We start from the raw sequence: 19,743 nt of genomic DNA on the forward strand, positions 1-19,743 counted from the left end.
GCTCAGCTGGTAAAGAATCTGCCTGCAATGCGGGAGACCTGGGTTTGATCCCTGGGTTGGGAAGATCCCCTGGAGAAGGGAAAGGCTACCCACTCCAGCATTCTGGCCTGGAGAATTCCACGGACTGTATAGTCCAGGGGGGTCACAAACAGTCGGACACGACTGAGCGCCTTTCACTTTCACTCGTAGATGGTGGAGTTCATTTTCTGCCTCGTCTCTTCCTGTGCTTGTCTTGTGAGTCACTGCTGGGTACGCTTGTCTCCTGCTTAGAAACCTTCTGTGGTTCATCTGACCTTCAGGATGAAGTTCAGATTTCTTCCCCTGTCGTTAAAATCATCCACAGTCTGGCCGCTGACTATTTTTCTGAGTTTCCTTTCTATTATTTCCCAATTTGAACGCTCAGCACTGGTTTTTACCATTCTCAGTTGCCCCCACAATGTGCTCTGTCTACCGGGCCTCTGTCTGAGGTCTTCTCGTCCACACCCAGATTGTCCTCCTTTTTCCTACTATAAACCTGAACCACAGGTTAAGGCTCTGAGACCTGCCCTCACACTGTTCTGACCAGCTCTCCACCCTTGGCACAAAGTGGCCGCTGACCTCTGACCCTGCTGGCACCTTCAGGTCCCCTCTTAGTCACTTGGTCCTAGTCACTGGTAACCAGAGTTATGCTGGTTAACACTTCTGAGAGCAGGAGCCAGCTTTTTTGGTTTTGTGTTCTCTCCTGCATCTCACCATGGATTGATTTTCAACCATGGCTACCCATTCATATCACTTTAAGAAGCTTTAAAAACAAGAGGCACAATTGGTGCAGGTTGGACCCAGGAACTGGCTAATTGTGAGAGCTTTCTTGGTGATCATGTGCAGCCAGAGTTGAAAGCCACTGAACGAAGACCACCTGGAGCTGAGCTGCTCTGCCCACAGTAGGGTGTGGGGTTTGTGCCCTTGATGCCCATCACCGTGTCCCTGCCTGGAGAATTGAAAGTGACCCTTTACATGACTTACTCAACCAGCAAATACAAGTGCCCATTATGTACCAGGCACTGTTCTGGGTGCCAGGTCCCTGTACTGGACAAAACACACCTCTGCTGCCCTGGAGCTTCTGCTCTTGGCCTTGGGGAGACAGACCATAAATAAATAATGTCAGGTAATGATGATACCGGCTGTGGAAGAGAACAAAGTGGGGTGAGTGGGCAGAGAGGAAAGCAGCACTTTTGTATAGGCTGGTTTCAAAAATATCCTGTGTTGGCCTTAACTCAGCAAAAGATTTAAAACCAGCCTCCTCTGAGGTCCACCCGGTCTTGAAGGTCCTGCTGCTCTCTGCTGCCCCCCGTGGACAAGCAGGGGGCAGAGCAGAGGGACGCCAGAGAATGAGGGCTAGAGGGGGTGATCTGAGAATGGGGGGTCCTACACCCAGCTTGTGACTAGGGACCTGGTTGTGAGCACGTCCCATGACAGCATGTCAACTCTCAATAGCCAGTGAGAGTTACATGGGGGTGTCCCCATCTTAGGATGCAGATCATAACAGGATTCTAATCACTTAAAAAGGTGATAAATTTACATAGCTCAAACTGTCTACTTCAAAACGTTTCTGAGCATGAAGTGGCTGTGTCTGAAGTGGATACCTGTTACCTAAGTTCTGCGACACCTGTTTCTTTTATAGGTGGGACATGCAGCAGGTACTTGAGCAGATGGGATTTAAGGAAATGGAGAGAGGCTTCCGTCACCTGCAGGGCACTTATTTCTCTGTGAGCCTGGACTTCAGGGCCTCCTCCCTGAAGGTCAATTCTCAAGCTGGGTTGCCCCGTCCAGGGAGGGAGCCTGCCATGTGGTTGGAGGTGTGTGTGTGTGTTTGCGGGGGCGTGGTGAGCCTGGGGAAGTGGTTTCAGTAATGGTTATGTCATCACTCCCCTTGCTGATCCCTCCTCAAGTGAAGGTGAGTGGGGAGTTTTAGCCCAAGAGAGGATCAGCTGTATGGCTGAAATCGCGTCTTAAGGAGACAGACGGGCTTGGGTCTTAACCACAGAGACTCGGGATGCAGGCTCGGGGCGCAGGCTCGCATGTACCCGTGAGCTGGGATGGGCAGTGCTCTGCGGTAGGGTGGCCAGGGGCATCTGCTGGTCTGTGCAGGCTAAGCCGGGGGGTGGGGGGTGGGGGGGGGGGCGGGCAGGGCTCTGCATCGAGGTTTGGGAATTTCATCTTGGAGCACAGAGGTGTCTTCCTCAGCCCCTTCTCCTGGGGCCGAGTGCAGGGCACACCCCCTTGCAGTCCTCGAGCGCTTCCTAAGCACAAAGGAGCCAGAAAGCCTAGCTCCAGAATTCGGTCTCTGGGCCTAGAGGGGGAGCTCGCCCGGGGGAGGGGAGGCTCTGGTCTCTGCTCCCCACATTCCCGCAGTCCACGGGGGCCCTGCCTCCAGCCGTGCGCCCTTCACCATCCCCGCGGAGCCTGCGGGTCTGGCGCAGGGGCTGCAGGTTTGGGGAGGGGATGGAAGGAGAAGGGAAGGGGGAGGGAGTGGGGGGGAGGGACGGGTGGGGGCGGGGCCGAGGTTCCCACCCGCGGAGAGGCTCCTCCGCCTGGGGACCAGCGGGCGGGGCGGGGCTGGCGCCCGTCTCCAGGGCAGCAGAGCGACTGGGTGGCGCGACGCCCGGAGCATCCTTCCAGCTAGTCCCCGCCCTCCGGTGCTGCCGCCGCTGCCCTGCGTGACTTCTTTGTGTTTTGCGTTCTGCCCGCGCCTCTTCTCCGCAGGACCTGTCCGTCCTCCCCCGGGCTACAAGAAGGCAGACGATGAGATGTCCCGGGCCACGTCTGTTGGAGACCAGCTGGACGCACCAGCCCGCACCATTTACCTCAACCAACCGCATCTCAACAAATTCTGTGACAACCAGATCAGGTAGGAGAGGGCGGCCCAGTCGGAGCAATTCATTAATTCCCAGATAGGAGGGGGCTTGGCTTCCTCTGAGACCTCCTCAGGAGCCAAACGAGCCCCCACCAGTGTCCCTGCCGCCGCCAGCCCCATCCCCGCCCCTCCCCACTCAAGCCCGGCAGTCTATACCCGCGTTTCCCACGGGGGTGTGGGAATATACCTTTCATCCTTCTGTCCTTTGCATTGGTTCTGTGTGCAGGCTGTCTGTGAGCCTGGAGGATGCTTGTAGGCTTCTGTCCTGGCGAAAATAAGGTTTCTTCTCTCTCTTCATCCCTGAGTGCCCTCCCAAGAACTCCCCCATCCCGTTTAAAGACAATTTAAGCCTGTTTTAAGCTCTCCTTAGCAATTTGCCGACTGTAATGTGGCAGAGTGCTTTATAATGGATCCTTCCCGTCACAAGAACTTGCATTCAGCTCTCAATGCCCAGGGCATTTGTTAAGAAGGCTTTCTTTCCTGGGAAACTTTGCCTAGAGTTAGCGGGAAGACGGATGGACACGAAGGTTTAGATGTCTGCTCTTTGCCGGCTGCTCTGTTGGATGCTTTAGTTACACTAGCTTTATGAAACCTCATCACCTCTTGAAGGAGGCACTCTTACCTTCACGTGAGGAAACTGACATAGGAAGATAGATGTTAAAGGACTTGTGGCCATTTAGCTACCAAGTGGCAGAGCTGGACATAGAACCCAGCCTGTCTGGCTGCTGAGCTCAAAGTGTTTGTGCTGTGCAAAGCTAAATCTTTTAGGCACGGAAGTTGGCGTGTTTGCAAGTTTCATTAAACTTTCAGGCTTCGACAACTTTATCCCTGGGAGGGACTTCAGAGGATGTGGTTCTGTGAGTGGCTCCGAAGCGCGTGCTCAGGTGCAGAGAAGGGAGGCGATGGGTCAGGCTTGCCAGTACTGTGTGTGTGTGTAACTGAATTCCAGGCCAGGGCTCTCTCCTGAAAGCTGGGGCTAAAACTTTGTTGTGTGTTGTGTCACCCTGAAGCCTTAGCACTTGGACTTAGCCTGAGATCTTTATTCAGAAAGGCCTAGCTGTTGGGCGTTATTGTAGTTTCATAGGGTTGGGGGTAAAATAATGGTGCCTATATTGTGCAGAAGTGGCACTTATTAAAAGTGTTAGATTATCCTGACTTTATTTTCGGTTTAAGAATGGCCATTGGGGCCTATTTTTTTACTTAAATGTGTAGCTTGGAAGAACAACTGAGGCCAAAATTCAAGGATGAGGGGGTTTGGTTTAAGATGCAGAGCAGCACACCTGAGTTACTGCTTCACCCACTACGATAGTGCTAATCAAAAAGACAGTAGCAAGTGCGGGCGAGAATGGGAAGAAATGGGACCCCTCCTACATTGCTGGCGGGAATGAAAAGTGGTGCGGCTGCTTTGCAAAACAGTAGGGCAGTCTCTTAAAAGGTTAAATGTAAAGTTACACATGATCCAGCCATTCGAGGTGTTTATACCCAAGAGAAAGGAAATCACACATCCACACAAAACTGGGTGCAGATGTTCATAGCAGCTTCATCAGAGTGGCCCAAAGGGGAGAAAACCCAGGTGTCTATCAACTGACAAATGAATAAATAGAATGTGGTACGTCCATATAGTGGAATGTCATTTGGCCACAAAGAGGAATGTAATACTAAAACATGGATTAACCTTGAACACATTGTGCTAAGAGAAAAGCCAAAACAGGTCTCATGTATGATTGCATTTATATGAAGCATCCAGAAGAGGCAAATCTATTGGGACAAAAGATAGACTAGTGGTTTCTAGGGTGGAGGACGAGGTTGGGAAAAGAGGAGAGACCGTAATATACGTGGGGTTTCATTGTGGGGTGATGGATCCACAACTCTGTGAAACACACCTACACCATCCGGAATCCTGCGTTGACAGCATAGTTCCGTTTCCTCAGACTTTGTCTGTGTTTCTAACTTTAAGATGTTTTCAAGTAGTGTTTTTGCCTTGTTGTTGTTCAGTTGCTAAGTCACATCTGGCTCTTCGCGACCCCTTGGACTGCAACACATCAGGCTCCCCCGTCCTTCACTGTCTCCTAGAGTTTGCTCAGATTCATGGCCATTGAGTTGGTGATGCCATCCAGCCATCTCATTCTCTGTCTTTTGCCTTTGATCTCTCCCAGCATCAGGGTCTTTTCCAATGAGTCAGCTCTTCGAATCAAGTGGCCAAAGTATTGGAGCTTCAGCTTCAGCAACAGTGAATATTGAGGGTTGATTTCCTTTAGGATTGATTGGTTTGATCTTGTAGTCCAAGGAACTCTCAAGAGTCTTTTGACTAGTTCCTATTAATTTTCTTAATTTCAGTATTCATTTGTGGATACTTAAAGCTGGGAGAAAGAAATAGGGGTCTTTGTTTTTTGTCTAAATTCTCTAGTTTCCATGGAAGGTGAAGATTTTTTAAAGTCTAGGTAATGGGGTCTCACAACCTGTTCTTTAATTGACTCACATTGACTTTTTAAAAAATTTTATGTATTTATTTTTTATTGAAGTATCATTGGTTTGCAATGTTAGTTTCAGGTGTACAGCAAAGCAATCAGTTCTACACACAGCTCTCTGTATACATGTATATGTATAAATCCTTTTCCAGATTTTTTTCCATCATAGGTTATTACAAGATATTGAGAATAGTTCCAAGAGCTATACAGTAGGTCCTTGTTAGATCGATCGATCTATCTATATATAGTTGGGTGTATATTTTAATCCAAAACTCCTAATTTATCCCTCCTCCCATCTTTCCCTTTTGGTGACCATAAGTTTGTTGCGTATGTCTAAAGACTCACTGACTTTTGAGACAGATTTTTATATCAGAGATTTCCAGTGGCTGTTTGTTATACAGTTTCATTTGTACTTTTTTGGGGTGGGGGAGGGCCAAATGGGAGTATACCATAGGTGGGCTAGGAATAAAGTAGGTAGACACAACCATTCCTTATTATGTGGGTGTACAATTGAATTAGTTAAATATTCTTACAGTTCATACAGTTTCTGAGTTCATGGCTTATGCTGTGAGCATCGGTTTCAGAATACATGGAATAGGCTTTTGGAAATTAAGGGGTGTTGCCTGCTGTCCTAGAATATGGTCTTCCAATTTTTACTTTATCTTGACTGTATTTAATTAGGAATTACTAATGGTAATATGACTCATTGTTCATCAACGAATTGATTTTAAAGCTTCTTGGCATTATGGTTTAAGGATTTTATAAAATGTTGAGCAACACTGTTTCAGCACTGGACCCTTCATTTTATAAAATACTGATAAAAAAAAACAAGGCTTCTTATCTTGGTCATGAATGTTTGCTGAAAGTTGATAAAACTACTGAAATGGATATTTTCATTAAAGGGAGTTGATATAGGATTTCTTTTTCTTAATAATTTTTTCTTGAGCAAACACTGATGGATTTTCTTGGTGGGTCAGAGAGTGTCATCCTAGGTGGTTGGCATCTAAATGGAGGCTTTTGAGAAGAAGGACCACGTGATCGGTGGAGGGGGGTGTTGGGGTTGTCTGGCATATCTGACACTCTGCCCTTCCGAAGGCTGGTCTTCCCGGGGCAGCTCTCACTTATCTTCCCCCATCCCAGGGCCTCCCGGAAGGAGCCTGGTGACGGTGACAGTTGCTGTCTGACTACCTTCTTGGGCAGCTGGTGTTTTGACTTCACTAGAGGGACTGGAGTTTGCCAGGAAGGGATATGGTGGTTGGGTGTTTGGGGAGGTTGGTGAGGCAGGATGGTACCATTAGAGCAGGGATGGATGGTCTGGGGTTAGCGTTTGGACTGGTGTGTCTGTCCAAGGAGGAGGTGCCACCAGGCTAGTGGGAGTGAGAAGGCCACTGCCTGGGTTGACTGTGGCCTTGGCAGCCCCAGGGGAATGCCAGCTGCGGTGACTCAAATTCCAAGCTGTTTCCTGAAATTCTGGGAGGGTCTATGCTATGTAAACAGATGTCTCTCTAAACCTTGTTCTTGACACTTGACACCAGCATTTAATTTGACCTGAAGCTGTGGTAGGATGAAGTTTTCCATTACTGAAGCCAGTGAATTTAGATTATCATAATTATAGAGACACATAACATGGTCTTTTCTTGTGCATGTGCTAAGTCATTTCAGACGGTCCAACTCTTTCTGACCCCATGGACTGTAGCCCACCAGGTTCCTTTGTCCGTAGGATTCTCCAGGCAAGAGTACTGGAGTGAGTTGCCATTCCCTCCTCCAGGGGATCTTGTAGGGATTGATTTTTCTAGGACCTTAACTGTGAAGACAGTAGTTGTCTTCCATCATCCAGAAATGAGTAGATTTTGCAGTGTAATTATTACATCTGTACATGTACGATTATATGTATGTCTACTCTATAAGATTCCTTTTCTGAAGTGTACAATCACATCGCCTTTAACATTGGACAGGTTTATTGAGAGATAATTCACATACCATATAATTTCGCCCATTTAAAGGATACAGTTTTGTGGCTTTTAGTATATTCAGAATAGTACACACATCACCACCACTTCAGAACATTCTGTCATTTCTCGAAGAAACTGTTCCCATGGCTGTCATATCCTAGTCCCTTTCTCTCCATGCTTGAGACAGCCACTCACCTACTTCCTATCTCTGCAGATTTTCCTGTTCTGGATAAGCATTTTAAGTTAAATATTAAATGCTTATAGAAAGTTTGATATTTAGAGAAACTTGGTATTCATTATTCTTGATGGAGAATAATTAATTTCATGCATCTATATCTTAAATGTTTCAAGTTAAATTTTTTTCCAGAAAATATCTTCATGATTTATTGGTCAAAGGAATGGGCAATGTTTATGCCATCAAGTTCAGTGCAGTCTTTTTATGCGAATGTCAGCATACCACGTAAAACAGTGAGTTTCAAGGCTATCAAATGGTTTTCTCCAGTGTCTGAAATGAGGTCTTCAAAGCAAGTTAGGAATGTTTATAGATACTCAGTTTTGAATAAGTCATTCACTTCAGGTAGGAGTTTCAGGTAGCAAAAGTCTTCATTAAAGCAGTAACTCGAGTTTTCCCAAGCTATTGCATTGCTTTAGGTTCCTTTGTCTTGAAAGAAAATGACTTCATATGAATATTCTGTTGGTTTTGCCAGGATAAGATTGAAATAGAATTTTGCCTTTACAGAAAGGAGAATTGAGTACGGGGTGGTAGGTCTTGTAGCATCAGAGTTGTATAATATTCTGCTGGGATCCCGATGTCTGAGAGGATATTTATGTCTTAAGGAGTGAAGAGAACAGAGTCATCTTCAAAAGCACTTTGTGCATGAGTAGGGGTGGTAAGTGATGATGCGGTACTGGGTCTAAGACCATGGAGGACTTTGAGGAGCTGTGACTCTCCCTGGGCGGCTACCTCTGCAGAATTTAAGTGGAATCTGGTCTTCACAATGAAAGTGCTTACAGTTTAATAGAGAAAGAATACCAAGATGCTATCAACAACTCTAACTTCCTTTTGATTCACGTACAGATTGCTTTATTAAGAACCATGGTTTACAGATCTCACTTGAGATAGTTATCCTTGTCAAGATTGGTGAAGGTATATAAAAACCCTTATCAAGAATAGTTGATTAAGAGCTATACAGAAACATATATCTATTCTATTTCAGGTTCTTTTTCTATATAGGCTATTAGAGTATTGAAGAGAGTTCTCTGTGCTATAGAAGCACCTTGTTATTTATCTATTTCATATAACGTAGTATGTATATCGGAGAAGGTAGTGGCACCCCACTCCAGTACTCTTGCCTGGAAAATCCCATGGATGGAGGAGCCTGGTGGGCTGCAGTCCATGGGGTCGCTAAGAGTCGGACATGACTGAGCGACTTTTTTCACTTTTCACTTTCATGCATTGGAGAAGGAAATGGCAACCCACTCCAGTGTTCTTGCCTGGAGAATCCCAGGGACGGGGGAGCCTGGTGGGCTGCCATCTCTGGGGTCGCACAGAGTCGGACACTACTGAAGTGATTTAGCAGCAGCAGTATGTATGTGTTAATCCCAACTTCCTTTGCATGTATCTTCCTATCATTTACATAGAATTTGGCCAAGGAAAGAAAGTAAATACAATGCTCAACACCAGCCAACCCCCCCACCCCAAATAGTCGATTATGTTGAAAGCATTGCTTTTACCTACTTTCAAATGACCAAGATTTTCCTCCATGTAATGTTCTTTTTATTTTTCTGTTTACTTATTTTTTTAATGAGGATTATATGTATTTAGAAAGTGAAAGTGTTAGTTGCTCAGTCATGTCGGACTCTTTGTGAACTCATGGACTGTAGCCTGCCAGGCTCCTTTGTCCATAGGATTCTTCAGGCAAAAATACTGGTGGGTTGTCATTCCCTTCTCCAGGGGATCTTCCCCACCTAGGGATTGATCCCTGGTCTCCTGCATTGCACGCGGATTCTTTACTGTCTGAACCATCAGAGAAGCCCCAATATAAATATATTTTTAATTTATTTTAAATATTTTTAAATGAAAATTGTATGTATTTAAGACATACAAAATGAGATTTGATTTATGTAGTGAAAAGCTACAGTTTAGCTAATCTCTTCACATAGTTACCATTCACTGTTTTTAGTTTAGAGCCATATGAGTGCAGGCTAAGTTGCTTCAGTTGTATCTGACTCTGTGAGGCCTTATGGACTGCAACCCACCTCTGTCAGGAATTCTCCAGGCAAGAATACTGGAGTGGGTTGCTGTGCCCTCCTCCAGGGGATCTTCCAGACCCAGGGATTGAACCCACGTCTCTTACATCTAACCTGCATTGGCAGGCAGGTTCTTTACCACTGGTGCCACCTGGGAAGCCCTTAGAGCCATATATCTAGTCTCCAAACCAGGCACTCCTATCTTATACTTCCTGAACATGAATGTCACAGTATACTGAGAATCCTTACTTTATACAAGCCAGTAGCAATTAAGGCCACAGAAGCTGCTTGTAATTAGAACTCTTACCAGGTTTGCACCCCTGGACAAGGCTTTTGAGGCATTCTGCAGGCAAAAGCATTCAAACTCAGGGCCTTTGGCATTGTATAGTTTGGTAATCAAACACTTGAGCTTTCTTGAAATATATTATTTTTAGAAACAGAAAATTGTGTCAGCCTTGGGCCAGTTTTGTATTTGTTTCTAAGGAAACAGCAGATGTCTAGGGGAGTTGACGGGTGATTTCTTCATCAAGTTGACCCTTGTATGGGTAGACCTGGTGCATATTTTGAATTTAATATTCAAAACTAAATATTTTTCAAAACTAAAAACACAGACTAAAACGTCTGTGCCATTCTGATCTGTAAAAACTGGGAAAGGTGCTGGGTTTGAGTTCTGGTCACTAATTTATTTCCCCTTGTCCCTGATCGCAGATTTTGTTAACTTTTAACATCCTCTGTGAACTTAAGCACTTCTGATCTTTACCCATTAAAAGAATGAAGCATCAGGATTTGTGAAAAACGCAAGTTAAAATTAACATAAGTGGAGGAGACTAGGGCGGTGTGACAACTGAATGCACTATCAGTTCTAAATCAGATCTTGGAACAGAAAAGGTACACCGGAAGAAGCACTGGAATTTTTTTTTAATTGAAGTATAATCGATTTACAGTGTTGTGTTGATTTCTATTGTACAACAAAGTGATTCAGTTATACATATATGTACATTCTTTCCCCTGTCCTTTTCCATTATGGTTTATCTCAGGATATTGAATATAATTCCCTGTGCTATACAGTAGGACCTCGTTGTTCATCTGTTCTATATATAATAGTTTGCATCTGCTAATCACAGACTCCCAATCCATCCCCCTCTCCCCCTGCCCCCTGCTCTCTTGGCAATCATAAGTCTGTTCTCTATGACTGTGAGTCTGTTCCGTTTCACAGATATGTTCATTTTATGTTGTATTTTAGATTCCACATATAAGTGATATCATCTGGTATTTACCTTTCTCTTTCTGACTTAGTATGATCGTCTCTGGATCCATCCGTGTTGCTACAAATGGCATTATTTTGTTCTTTTTTATGACTGAGTAATATTCGATTAAATGTATGTAACACTAGTGAACTTGAACTTTGTAATTTGGTGTATTCTTATGCTGATGCCATTATATTAGTTTTGATCTAATTTGATCTAGATTATACTGTGGTGATTGAAGATACTGACATGGGGGCAGGGTGAAGGTTTATGGCAGCTCTGTACTATATTTGTAACTTCTGTGACTATAAACTTATCTCAAGATAAAAATATATTAAAAATTAACAAGAACTGTCTGGAAGATTAGGAACGAAATGCTCAACTCTCATCTTTCTGTTGGATGCTGTGGGAAGTGTTGGGTCCTCATTGGAGAGAGCTGTGTGTTTGAAGGGGAGGTAGTCAGGGAGACTGGACTCCTATCTTCACACATTTATCATGATGCTGACCAGACAGGGAGACAGCATCCTCTTAACTGGCAGTACTGGAGTTTGTTTCCATAACGTCCGATCTAACTGTGTTGAAGTTGAAAAAGTAGAACTGTGGGCTATAGAAAATGGTGCAGTCAGAGTTCAGTCTTATGAGCTTTTGTGTGGTGATCTAGAAAGTAGCCTCTAAGTGTTCATTCTACCGCTTCTGGTTGAGTCACTCAATAGACAGCAGAAGCTTACTCAGAAATGCCAATCAGCAGCCCTTTCAAGAGGGACAATGCTTCTGCAGAACAAAAGGCGAGGGCTGACCATTGCAGAGAAATTTCCTGAAATTGTGAGGTTGGGTTTGATAATTTAAATGCTGATCTACCCTTTTCTGCTAAATGAAAGCCTCATCACAACTCAGACTGTAGGCTTTTAGCTACCCTTGTGCTGTGCTGTGGTTAGTCGCTCAGTTGTGTCAGACTCTCTGTGACCCCATGGACTGTAGCCCACCAGGCTCCTCTGTCCATGTGATTCTCCAGGCAAGGATACTGGAGTGGGTTGCCATGCCCTCCTCCATGTATCTTTCCAACCCAGGGATCGAACCCAGGTCTCCCACATTGCAGGCAGATTATTAGATGTAATTAGGGAGGGATTTGGGATTGACCTTGGGATGCTGTAGTTCGTCCTTTGGAGAAATTATTCTCTGTATCCTCGGTGTTCATCCTCCACAAGCTCCTGGAGTTTTGCTGGCTCGGGCTTTCAGACCTGCCTGAGATAGGATGACATCTGGGGAGGGACCCTCCCTCTCTCACGTCAGCTCTGCATCTGTATCAGTGATCTCCACACTTTTCTGATCACATGGCCCATCAGTAAAACTTTTTACCATGAACCTGTACTATGTCTATTTAACTATCTGTCTATATGTGTTACCAGGCTTCCCTGGTGGCACAGTGGTAAAGAATCCACCCGCAATGCAGGAGATCCAGGTTCGATCCCTGGGTCAGGAAGATCCTCTGGAGAAGAAAATGGCAACCCACTCCAGTATTGCCTGGAAAATCCGATGGACAGAAGAGCCTGGTGGCTGGCCCATGTAGTCGCAAAAGAGTCGGACATGACTGAGTGACTAACACTTTGACTTGATATGTGTTACAGTTCTTATCTGAAGACCCAGTATGTATTGACCAAGATTTCTTGGTTAAGAATTGTGGGTGTCAGTCCATATTGTTGGTAACTTTCTTGATTTTTGAATACTTTGGGCTGATTTGTCAGATTTGATTAAATTATCCTAACACAACCTAGAAACATGATTTTGAAGAGCTTTTCTTTCCTGGAAGTGCCAGTCCTGCTGTCTGGGGGCTTATCATTAGTTTATCATTTTCAGTCTGCAGTTTGCTTCATTGCATCCGTCTTAAGCCCCTTGTTCTTTTTGGGAGGGTTAGTTGGGTTGAAATGAGGTAAATTAATCATCAGTGTAACTAGCTGGACACAGAAACGGAAACATGTCATGATAAGCAGAGAAAACAGCCAGGGAGGGCACCTCCGTTACTCCCCGTCTTAAGTCATCTCAGCCGCCGTGACAGAACACTGTAGACTGGGGGCTTACACCTCAGAGATGCGTTTGCTCACAGTTCTAGCGGCTGGAAGTCCAAGGTGAGGGGGCCATCAGGGTCAGGTCTGGTGAGGGCCCTCGTCCTGGCTTGCAGACAGCCTCCTTCTCACATGGTGAGGAGCGAGAGAGACCAGGCTTTCTGGTGTCTCTTCCTGGGCAGGCAGCAGTCCCATACGAGGGCTCAGCCTCCTGACCTCATCTCAGTGTCATCACCTCCCAATGGCCCCATCTGCCAAGGATGAGGGTGTCGACCTGTGGATTCAGGGGACACAGTTCAGTCCACAGCACCCCACCCGCACTGTTATGGTGCTCCCCTTGCAGCTCAGGTACCAGTGTCAACACATTCAGTAAATGTTAGTAAAGTGTACTTTTTGGAGGCGCATGTACATATAAGCTGTAAAACTTCCTCCCGCACTCCCCGGTGGAACCATCTGCTTTAGATTCTCTTTCTTGGGGAAAACCTGTCCTGCCCAGTCAGCCTCAGCAGCCATAGACTGATCACAGAAGGGAGATTTGAGCTCCGCTTCCAGGCCTGCATTGGTCTGTATGAGGGAGGGTGTGAGCCCCCTTCTATCAGGAGTGACCTGTGATGGGGGTGGGATAGGGGGTGGCCTGTGGCTCTGAGGGGTGGGGGAAAGCTGCCTGCGGGTGACCAGTGAGCTGAGTTGGAGGTGAGTAGCAGTTGATGTTGGAAGGGCAGAATGTCTATGAGCCACGTGTGTGCTTTTCCAGAAACCATGTGGATGATGCTTGAGGTGCCTAGAAGGGCCAGGCTCCAGAGGAGGGTTAGCTGTAGCCAGGAAGGTTTTTAAAGGGACAAGTGACAGTGATCCTTTCTGTCTCAGACCCTTCTGCCTGACTCAGTTACATAAGGGAATATTCCTTAAATTGGATAATTTAAGGAATCAAAAAATTCCTCCTTTAATTCTGCTCCTGCAAAGGGTGGAGGTTTTGAAAGTATTGTCTAGCATATGAAATGTGTTACCAAGCTCTGACAGTTTAAAAATAGAGCTCTTTGCTTGAAAAGAGGAAGGCTGTCGACTGAGTAGTATATCCTGACTTCCTTAATATTCCATCTCTGTTAGAATAGTTAAGCCTGAATTTTTAATGTTGCCGTTACAAATTAGAGTTCATTAATCATTCTAGTGTTGATATATCAGGATAAATTGAAGTGTTTCATAAAACAACCATGGCGAGGGCAGACAGAAACATGGACTTCTCTCAGTGTTCTTTTTTCGCCTGTCAGCTGTCACAGGATTTCACTGCTGCTGGGATTTCAGTAACATTGTATTCATGCTGTTTCCTTAGATGTTTCAGGATAAATAATTTTAAGGACAGGAAGGTGTGTGTGTGTATGTATGTGTATACAGTTATTCTCTATATGGAGGTCTTGACATGAGTCAGCTATGTTTATAAGCCAAATATTGTTAATATTGAGAAGTCAGGAAACTCCAAGGCAAAGAAAACAACATGGAACATTCCTTCTGTTGTCTTAACCAGTCTCTTTCCTCCATTCTGTGTAAATGTGTGTCCAGGCATACCCGTTTCCCACACCAGAAACTCTCACTTAGTACTTGTAACTCATTTGCCTACAAATGAACACCTGTTGGATAAGGCAGAAGGGTTGGAGAAGTTGGCTACCGTATTTTTGCCCTTAAAACTGCACCTGAAAACTCTAAAACTGCATGCTCATGTTGAACTTTGAGGACATAGTGAGAAAGTTTGATGTTAATCAGCTGCTGACCATTTATTCATGTTTCTAATTCCAGTTTCTGAGGACAATGTATTTTGACTTTTGTGGTCCATTTGATAGTCTTTCTTTGGACGGTTCATGGACACAATATAATGCTGCAAAGGTTTGTTTCACACGTCATACACTTAACCTAGACAAGAAACTGTTCTTTAATACAGTGCTGGTGTTTGCCATCAAGAAAAACAAATGTTTTACAGAAACCAACACGTGACGTCTAAGGATTTTGGAACAGTGGATTGCTTTATAAGAAAGTTAGCTGACTTTGATCTTAATTCATAATCCCTTCTATGTAAATAGTCTGAAGATGCTGACTTAACATTCTTCACAGCCAAATATGTTTTTGCCCACAGTGGTTGGAAGACAGATTGATTATGCATCACCTGTTCTTTTGAACTGCTTTGGTAAGGGACCTCATGAATTTTGGTGTTTTGAGGTATTGTGATTAGAAAAAATGGACACAATAAGAATGTCTAGGGTTTTTGAGACACTCATATCCTGTTTACTTTTTGAAATACATTGGCTGTTTAAAAAATTAGCCTAAAAATGGGTTCACAAACGTCCATGGAATAATGTTTATGACATACTGAGCAGAGTAGTGGTTGAGTGAGCTTTGTCATAACGTCTAAGATGTATTCTCTGCCTAGCAAGACTTTGAAGATAGTCTCTGACAAAGGGGGTGAGGGTGGGCGAGGAATGTATTGGGAGTTTGGGATTGGAGATGCAAACCATTATGTACAGAATAGATAATCCACAAGGTCCTACTGTACAACACAGGGAACTGAATAGCACAGGATATTCAGTATCCTGGGATAAACCATAATGGAAAAGAACATGTAAAATAATATATATAACTGAATCACTCTGCTTTATAGCAGAAATTAACACATCATTGTAAATCAACTATACGTCCATAAATTGTATTTTAAAAGTGAATTGTCTCTGAAATCTTTTTGCCAGGCTTATGTAGCCCGTAAATGATGAAATACATTTTTGTGAAATCTTTGCAAAATGGCATCAGTGCCAGTGGTCACTTTTTTGCCCTCAATTTCTTGTTATCATGCTTGCAATCCACAGGCTGTATTGTGCTTCTCATTTCCTGTTGTATAGTTGGGGAGACCAGGAGATATATATCACCCCAAAATAAATAAATAAATAAATAACCTTACATTGCATAAGAAAGTGTGGGGCTCTGATTTCTGTTGGAAACTAGCACTTGGTGATTTTGAAGGTGGTCTCATTTTCACCCTATCCTGCAGAATAGAAAATATGTATTCTTTTCCCATATTCTTTTCCATTATGGTTTATCCCAGGAGGGTTTCATATCACGGAAGCCTGTCCTTCTTGTTTCACATCCTCCCACCCTCCTTGGCAAGTCCAGCCCCTCTCAGCCCCACAGCGCTGCACTGATTTCTCTGCTGGGGACTTAGCTGGCTGGGTGCATCACATCTGTTGTTATGACTGACTCCCCAGCTCCTCTGTATCATCCTTGATGGCAAAGTCCGTCCACTTTACCCAGCATCCTCCCCAGGACCCAGTCCCCATGCTGGCCAGTCGGAAGCCGAAAGTCCTTGCTGACTGACTTTGCCCCACAGGTGAAGGTCGGAACCTGAGCAGAAAATAGGAATTGGCTTCACACATTGTTCTAAGATTTCCCTTTCTATTTAATTGCTTTTCGAACAGAGCTGAACCCCCAAAGCAATTACTTAAACCTTGGAAATTGATATTTTATGTGGTTTTGATGTTTTGCTTTTATTTATGAAGTACTCTTGAAAGGTGGGAGGTGTGCTGAGTTAAATGCTTTTCACATCAGTTCTTCAGACTTAACAGATTGATATTTGCTCTCCAGGGTGGGTGCCTTTGGGATTTAATGTGATCGCTGGCATCCTTAGTCATTTCTGTCCTTCAAAGTTTAAAATGTGTTCATTCGACAAATTTATTTTTAGTCCCTAGTGTACCAATCCCTGAGCTGCCACTGGGGATATGATGGAAAAGCAAGGCATCTGTGACTAGTCTCTCCCCCCTCCTTTTTTTTTTTTGCTTTAGTTTTTTGGATGGGCTTATGTGCAAGTGACAACTGAGGGACCACACGTGTTGTCCACACCTGAGTCCTACCTAATTGCTTATCAAGCAGAATCAACCCCCCAAGGCTAGTTGCCCTCTGCTTTCTGGCTCACACCCTCAGCCCCTTAGCAGAGGAGTTCTAGGAACTGGAGACTCAGATCAGCCTTCCTGGCGTTTGTAATTTTTGTTCCCATGGCACCTTCCTCTTAGGCTCTCCTTGGGGTACAGACTCTGCACAGGCAAGGGGGCCAGGTTCCCACTTCCAAGCCTTCACCCCAAGCAGAGGCTGGGTGGGAAGTGTGGGCAAGGTGGAGCTGGGGTCCCCACTTCACAGGAAGACATGCAAGGAAAGGCTCTGTATCTCACCTGAGCCTCACAGTCCATGGAGGACCAAGGAGCCATCTGCCTGAGATGCAAGCAGTAAAACCAACTAAAAGTCTGTCTGCTACGCATTGGCTCATGCACCAGCAGTGGTCAGCAGTGTTGGCAATAAAAATACTCCTTCCTGAAGAAGTCTTCAGTTGAACTAAGGTCTAAACAATTGCAGGGATGATTTGGTTCAAATCAGTTCAGTCACTCAGTCATGTCCGACTCTTTGCTACTCCATGGATTGCAGCACGGCAGGCTTCCCGGTCCATCACCAACTCCTGGAGCGTGCTCAAACTCATGTCCATCAAGTCAGTGATACCATCCAACCATCTCATCCTCTGTCATCTGCTTCTCCTCCTGCCTTCAATCTTTCCCAGCACCAGGATCTTTTCCAATCAGTCCGTTCTTCGCATAAGGTGGCCAAAGTATTGGAGCTTCAGCTTCAGCATCAGTCCTTCCAATGAATATTCAGGACTGATTTCCTTTAGGATGGACTGGTTGGATCTCCTTGCAGTCCAAGGGACTCTCAAGAGTCCTCTCCAACACCACAGTTCAAAAGCATCAATTCTTTGGTGCTCAGCTTTCCAACTCTCACATCCATATGTGACTACTGGAAAAACCATAGCCTTGACTAGACAGACCTTTGTTGGCAAAGGAATGTCTCTGCTTTTTAATATGCTGTCTAGGTTGGTCATAGCTTTTCTTCCAAGGAGCAAACATCTTAATTTTGTGGCTGCAATCACCATCTGCAGTGATTTTGGAGCCCAAGAAAATAAAATCTGTCACTGTTTCCATTGTTTCCCAATCTATTTGCCATGAAGTGATGGGACTGGATGCCATGATCTTAGCTTTTTGAATGTTGAGTTTTAAGCCAGCTTTTTCACTCACCTCTTACTTTCATCAAGAGACTCTTTAGTTCTTCTTCACTTTCTGCCATAAGGGTGGTGTCATATGTGTATCTGAGGTTATTGATATTTCTCCCAGCAGTCTTGATTGCAGGTTGTGCTTCATCCAGCTTGGCACTTCTCATGATGTACTGTGCATATAAGTTAAATGAGCCGGGTGACAATATACAACCTTGAGGCATTCCTTTCCCAATTTGGAGCCAGTCTGTTGTTCCATGGCCAGTTCTAACTGTTGCTTCTTGACCTGCATACACATTTCTCAAGAGGTGGGTCAGGTGGTCTGGTATTCCCATCTCTTTCAGAATTTTCCACAGTTTAATGTGATCCACACAGTCAAAGGCTTTGGCATAGTCAATAAAGCAGAAGTAGATATTTTTCTGGAACTCTCTTGCTTTCTCGATGATCCAACGGATGTTGGCAATTTGATCTCTGGTTCCTCTGCCTTTTCTAAATCCAGCTTGAACATCTGGAAGTTCTGGCTTGGAGAATTTTGAGCATTACTTACTAGCATGTGAGATGAGTGCAATTGTGCAGTAGTTTGAGCATTCTTAGGCATTGCCTTATTTGGGATTGGAATGAAAACTGACCTTTTCCAGTCCTGTGGCCACTGCTGAGTTTTCCAAATTTGCTGGCATATTGAGTGCAGCACTTTCACAGCATCACTTTTTAGGATTTGAAATAGCTCAACTGGAATTCCATCACCTCCACTTGCTTTATTTGTAGTGATGCTTCCTAAGGCCCACTTGACTTCAACTCCAGGATGTCTGGCTCTAGGTCAGTGATCACACCATTGTGATTATCTGGGTCATGAAGATCTTTTTTGTACAGTTCTTCTGTATATTCTTGCCACCTCTTCTTAATATCTTCTGCTTCTCTTAGGTCCATACCATTTCTATCCTTTATTGAGCCCATCTTTGTATGAAATGTTCCCTTAGTATGTCTAATTTTATTGAAGAGATCTCTAGTCTTTCCCATTCTATTGTTTCCCTCTATTTCTTTGCATTGATCACTGAGGAAGGCTTTCTTATTTCTCCTTGGTATTCTTTGGAACTCTGCATTCAAATGGGTATATCTTTACTTTTCTCCTTTGCTTTTCACTTCTCTTCATAGCTATTTGTAAGGCCTTCTCAGACAGCCATTTTGCTTTTTTGCATTTGTTTCTCTTGGGGATGGTCTCCATCACCACCTCCTGTACAGTGTCACGAACCTCCATCCATAATTCCTCAGGCACTCTGTCTAACAGATCTAATACCTTGAATCTATTTGTCACTTCCACTGTGTAATCGTAAGGGATTTGATTTGGGTCATATCTGAATGGTCTAGTGGTTTTCCCTACTTTCTTCAATTTCAGTCTGAATTTGGCAATAAGAAGTTCATGATCTGAGCCACAGTCAGCTCCTGGTCTTGTTTTTGCTTCTCCATCTTTGGCTGCAAAGAATATAATCAATCTGATTTCGGTATTGACCATCTGGTGATGTCCATGTGTTGTCTTTTGTGCTGTTGGAAGAGGGTGTTTGCTATTATCAGTGCATTCTCTTGGCAAAACTCTGTTAGCCTTTGGCCTGCTTATTTTGTACTCCAAGCCCAAACTTGCCTGTTACTCCAGGTATCTCTTGACTTCCTACTTTTGCATTCCAGTCCCCTATGATGAAAAGGACATCTTTTTTTTTTTTTTTTTGGTGTGTTAGTTCTAGAAAATCTTGTAGGTTATCATAGAGCCATTCAACTTCAGCTTCTTCAGCATTACTGGTCGGGGCATAGAC

The 19,743-nt window shown here is 44.4% G+C and overlaps 1 protein-coding gene across 4 annotated transcripts in view; it reads left to right on the forward strand.

Annotated features, from left to right (window-relative positions):
- The window catches only part of ATP8A2 (ATPase phospholipid transporting 8A2), a 481,981-nt gene that overhangs the window by 60,186 nt on the left and 402,052 nt on the right, over positions 1-19,743 (forward strand). For all 4 annotated transcript variants that reach the window (XM_025262844.3, XM_025262845.3, XM_025262846.3 and 1 more), the window contains exon 2: positions 2,743-2,887. In XM_025262844.3, the coding sequence (XP_025118629.3) occupies positions 2,743-2,887 (145 nt within the window). The remainder of the gene's footprint in view (positions 1-2,742; positions 2,888-19,743) is intronic.

Source organism: Bubalus bubalis, chromosome 13 (genome assembly GCF_019923935.1).
Source record: "Bubalus bubalis isolate 160015118507 breed Murrah chromosome 13, NDDB_SH_1, whole genome shotgun sequence".
In the NCBI taxonomy this organism is placed as follows: Eukaryota; Metazoa; Chordata; class Mammalia; order Artiodactyla; family Bovidae; genus Bubalus; species Bubalus bubalis.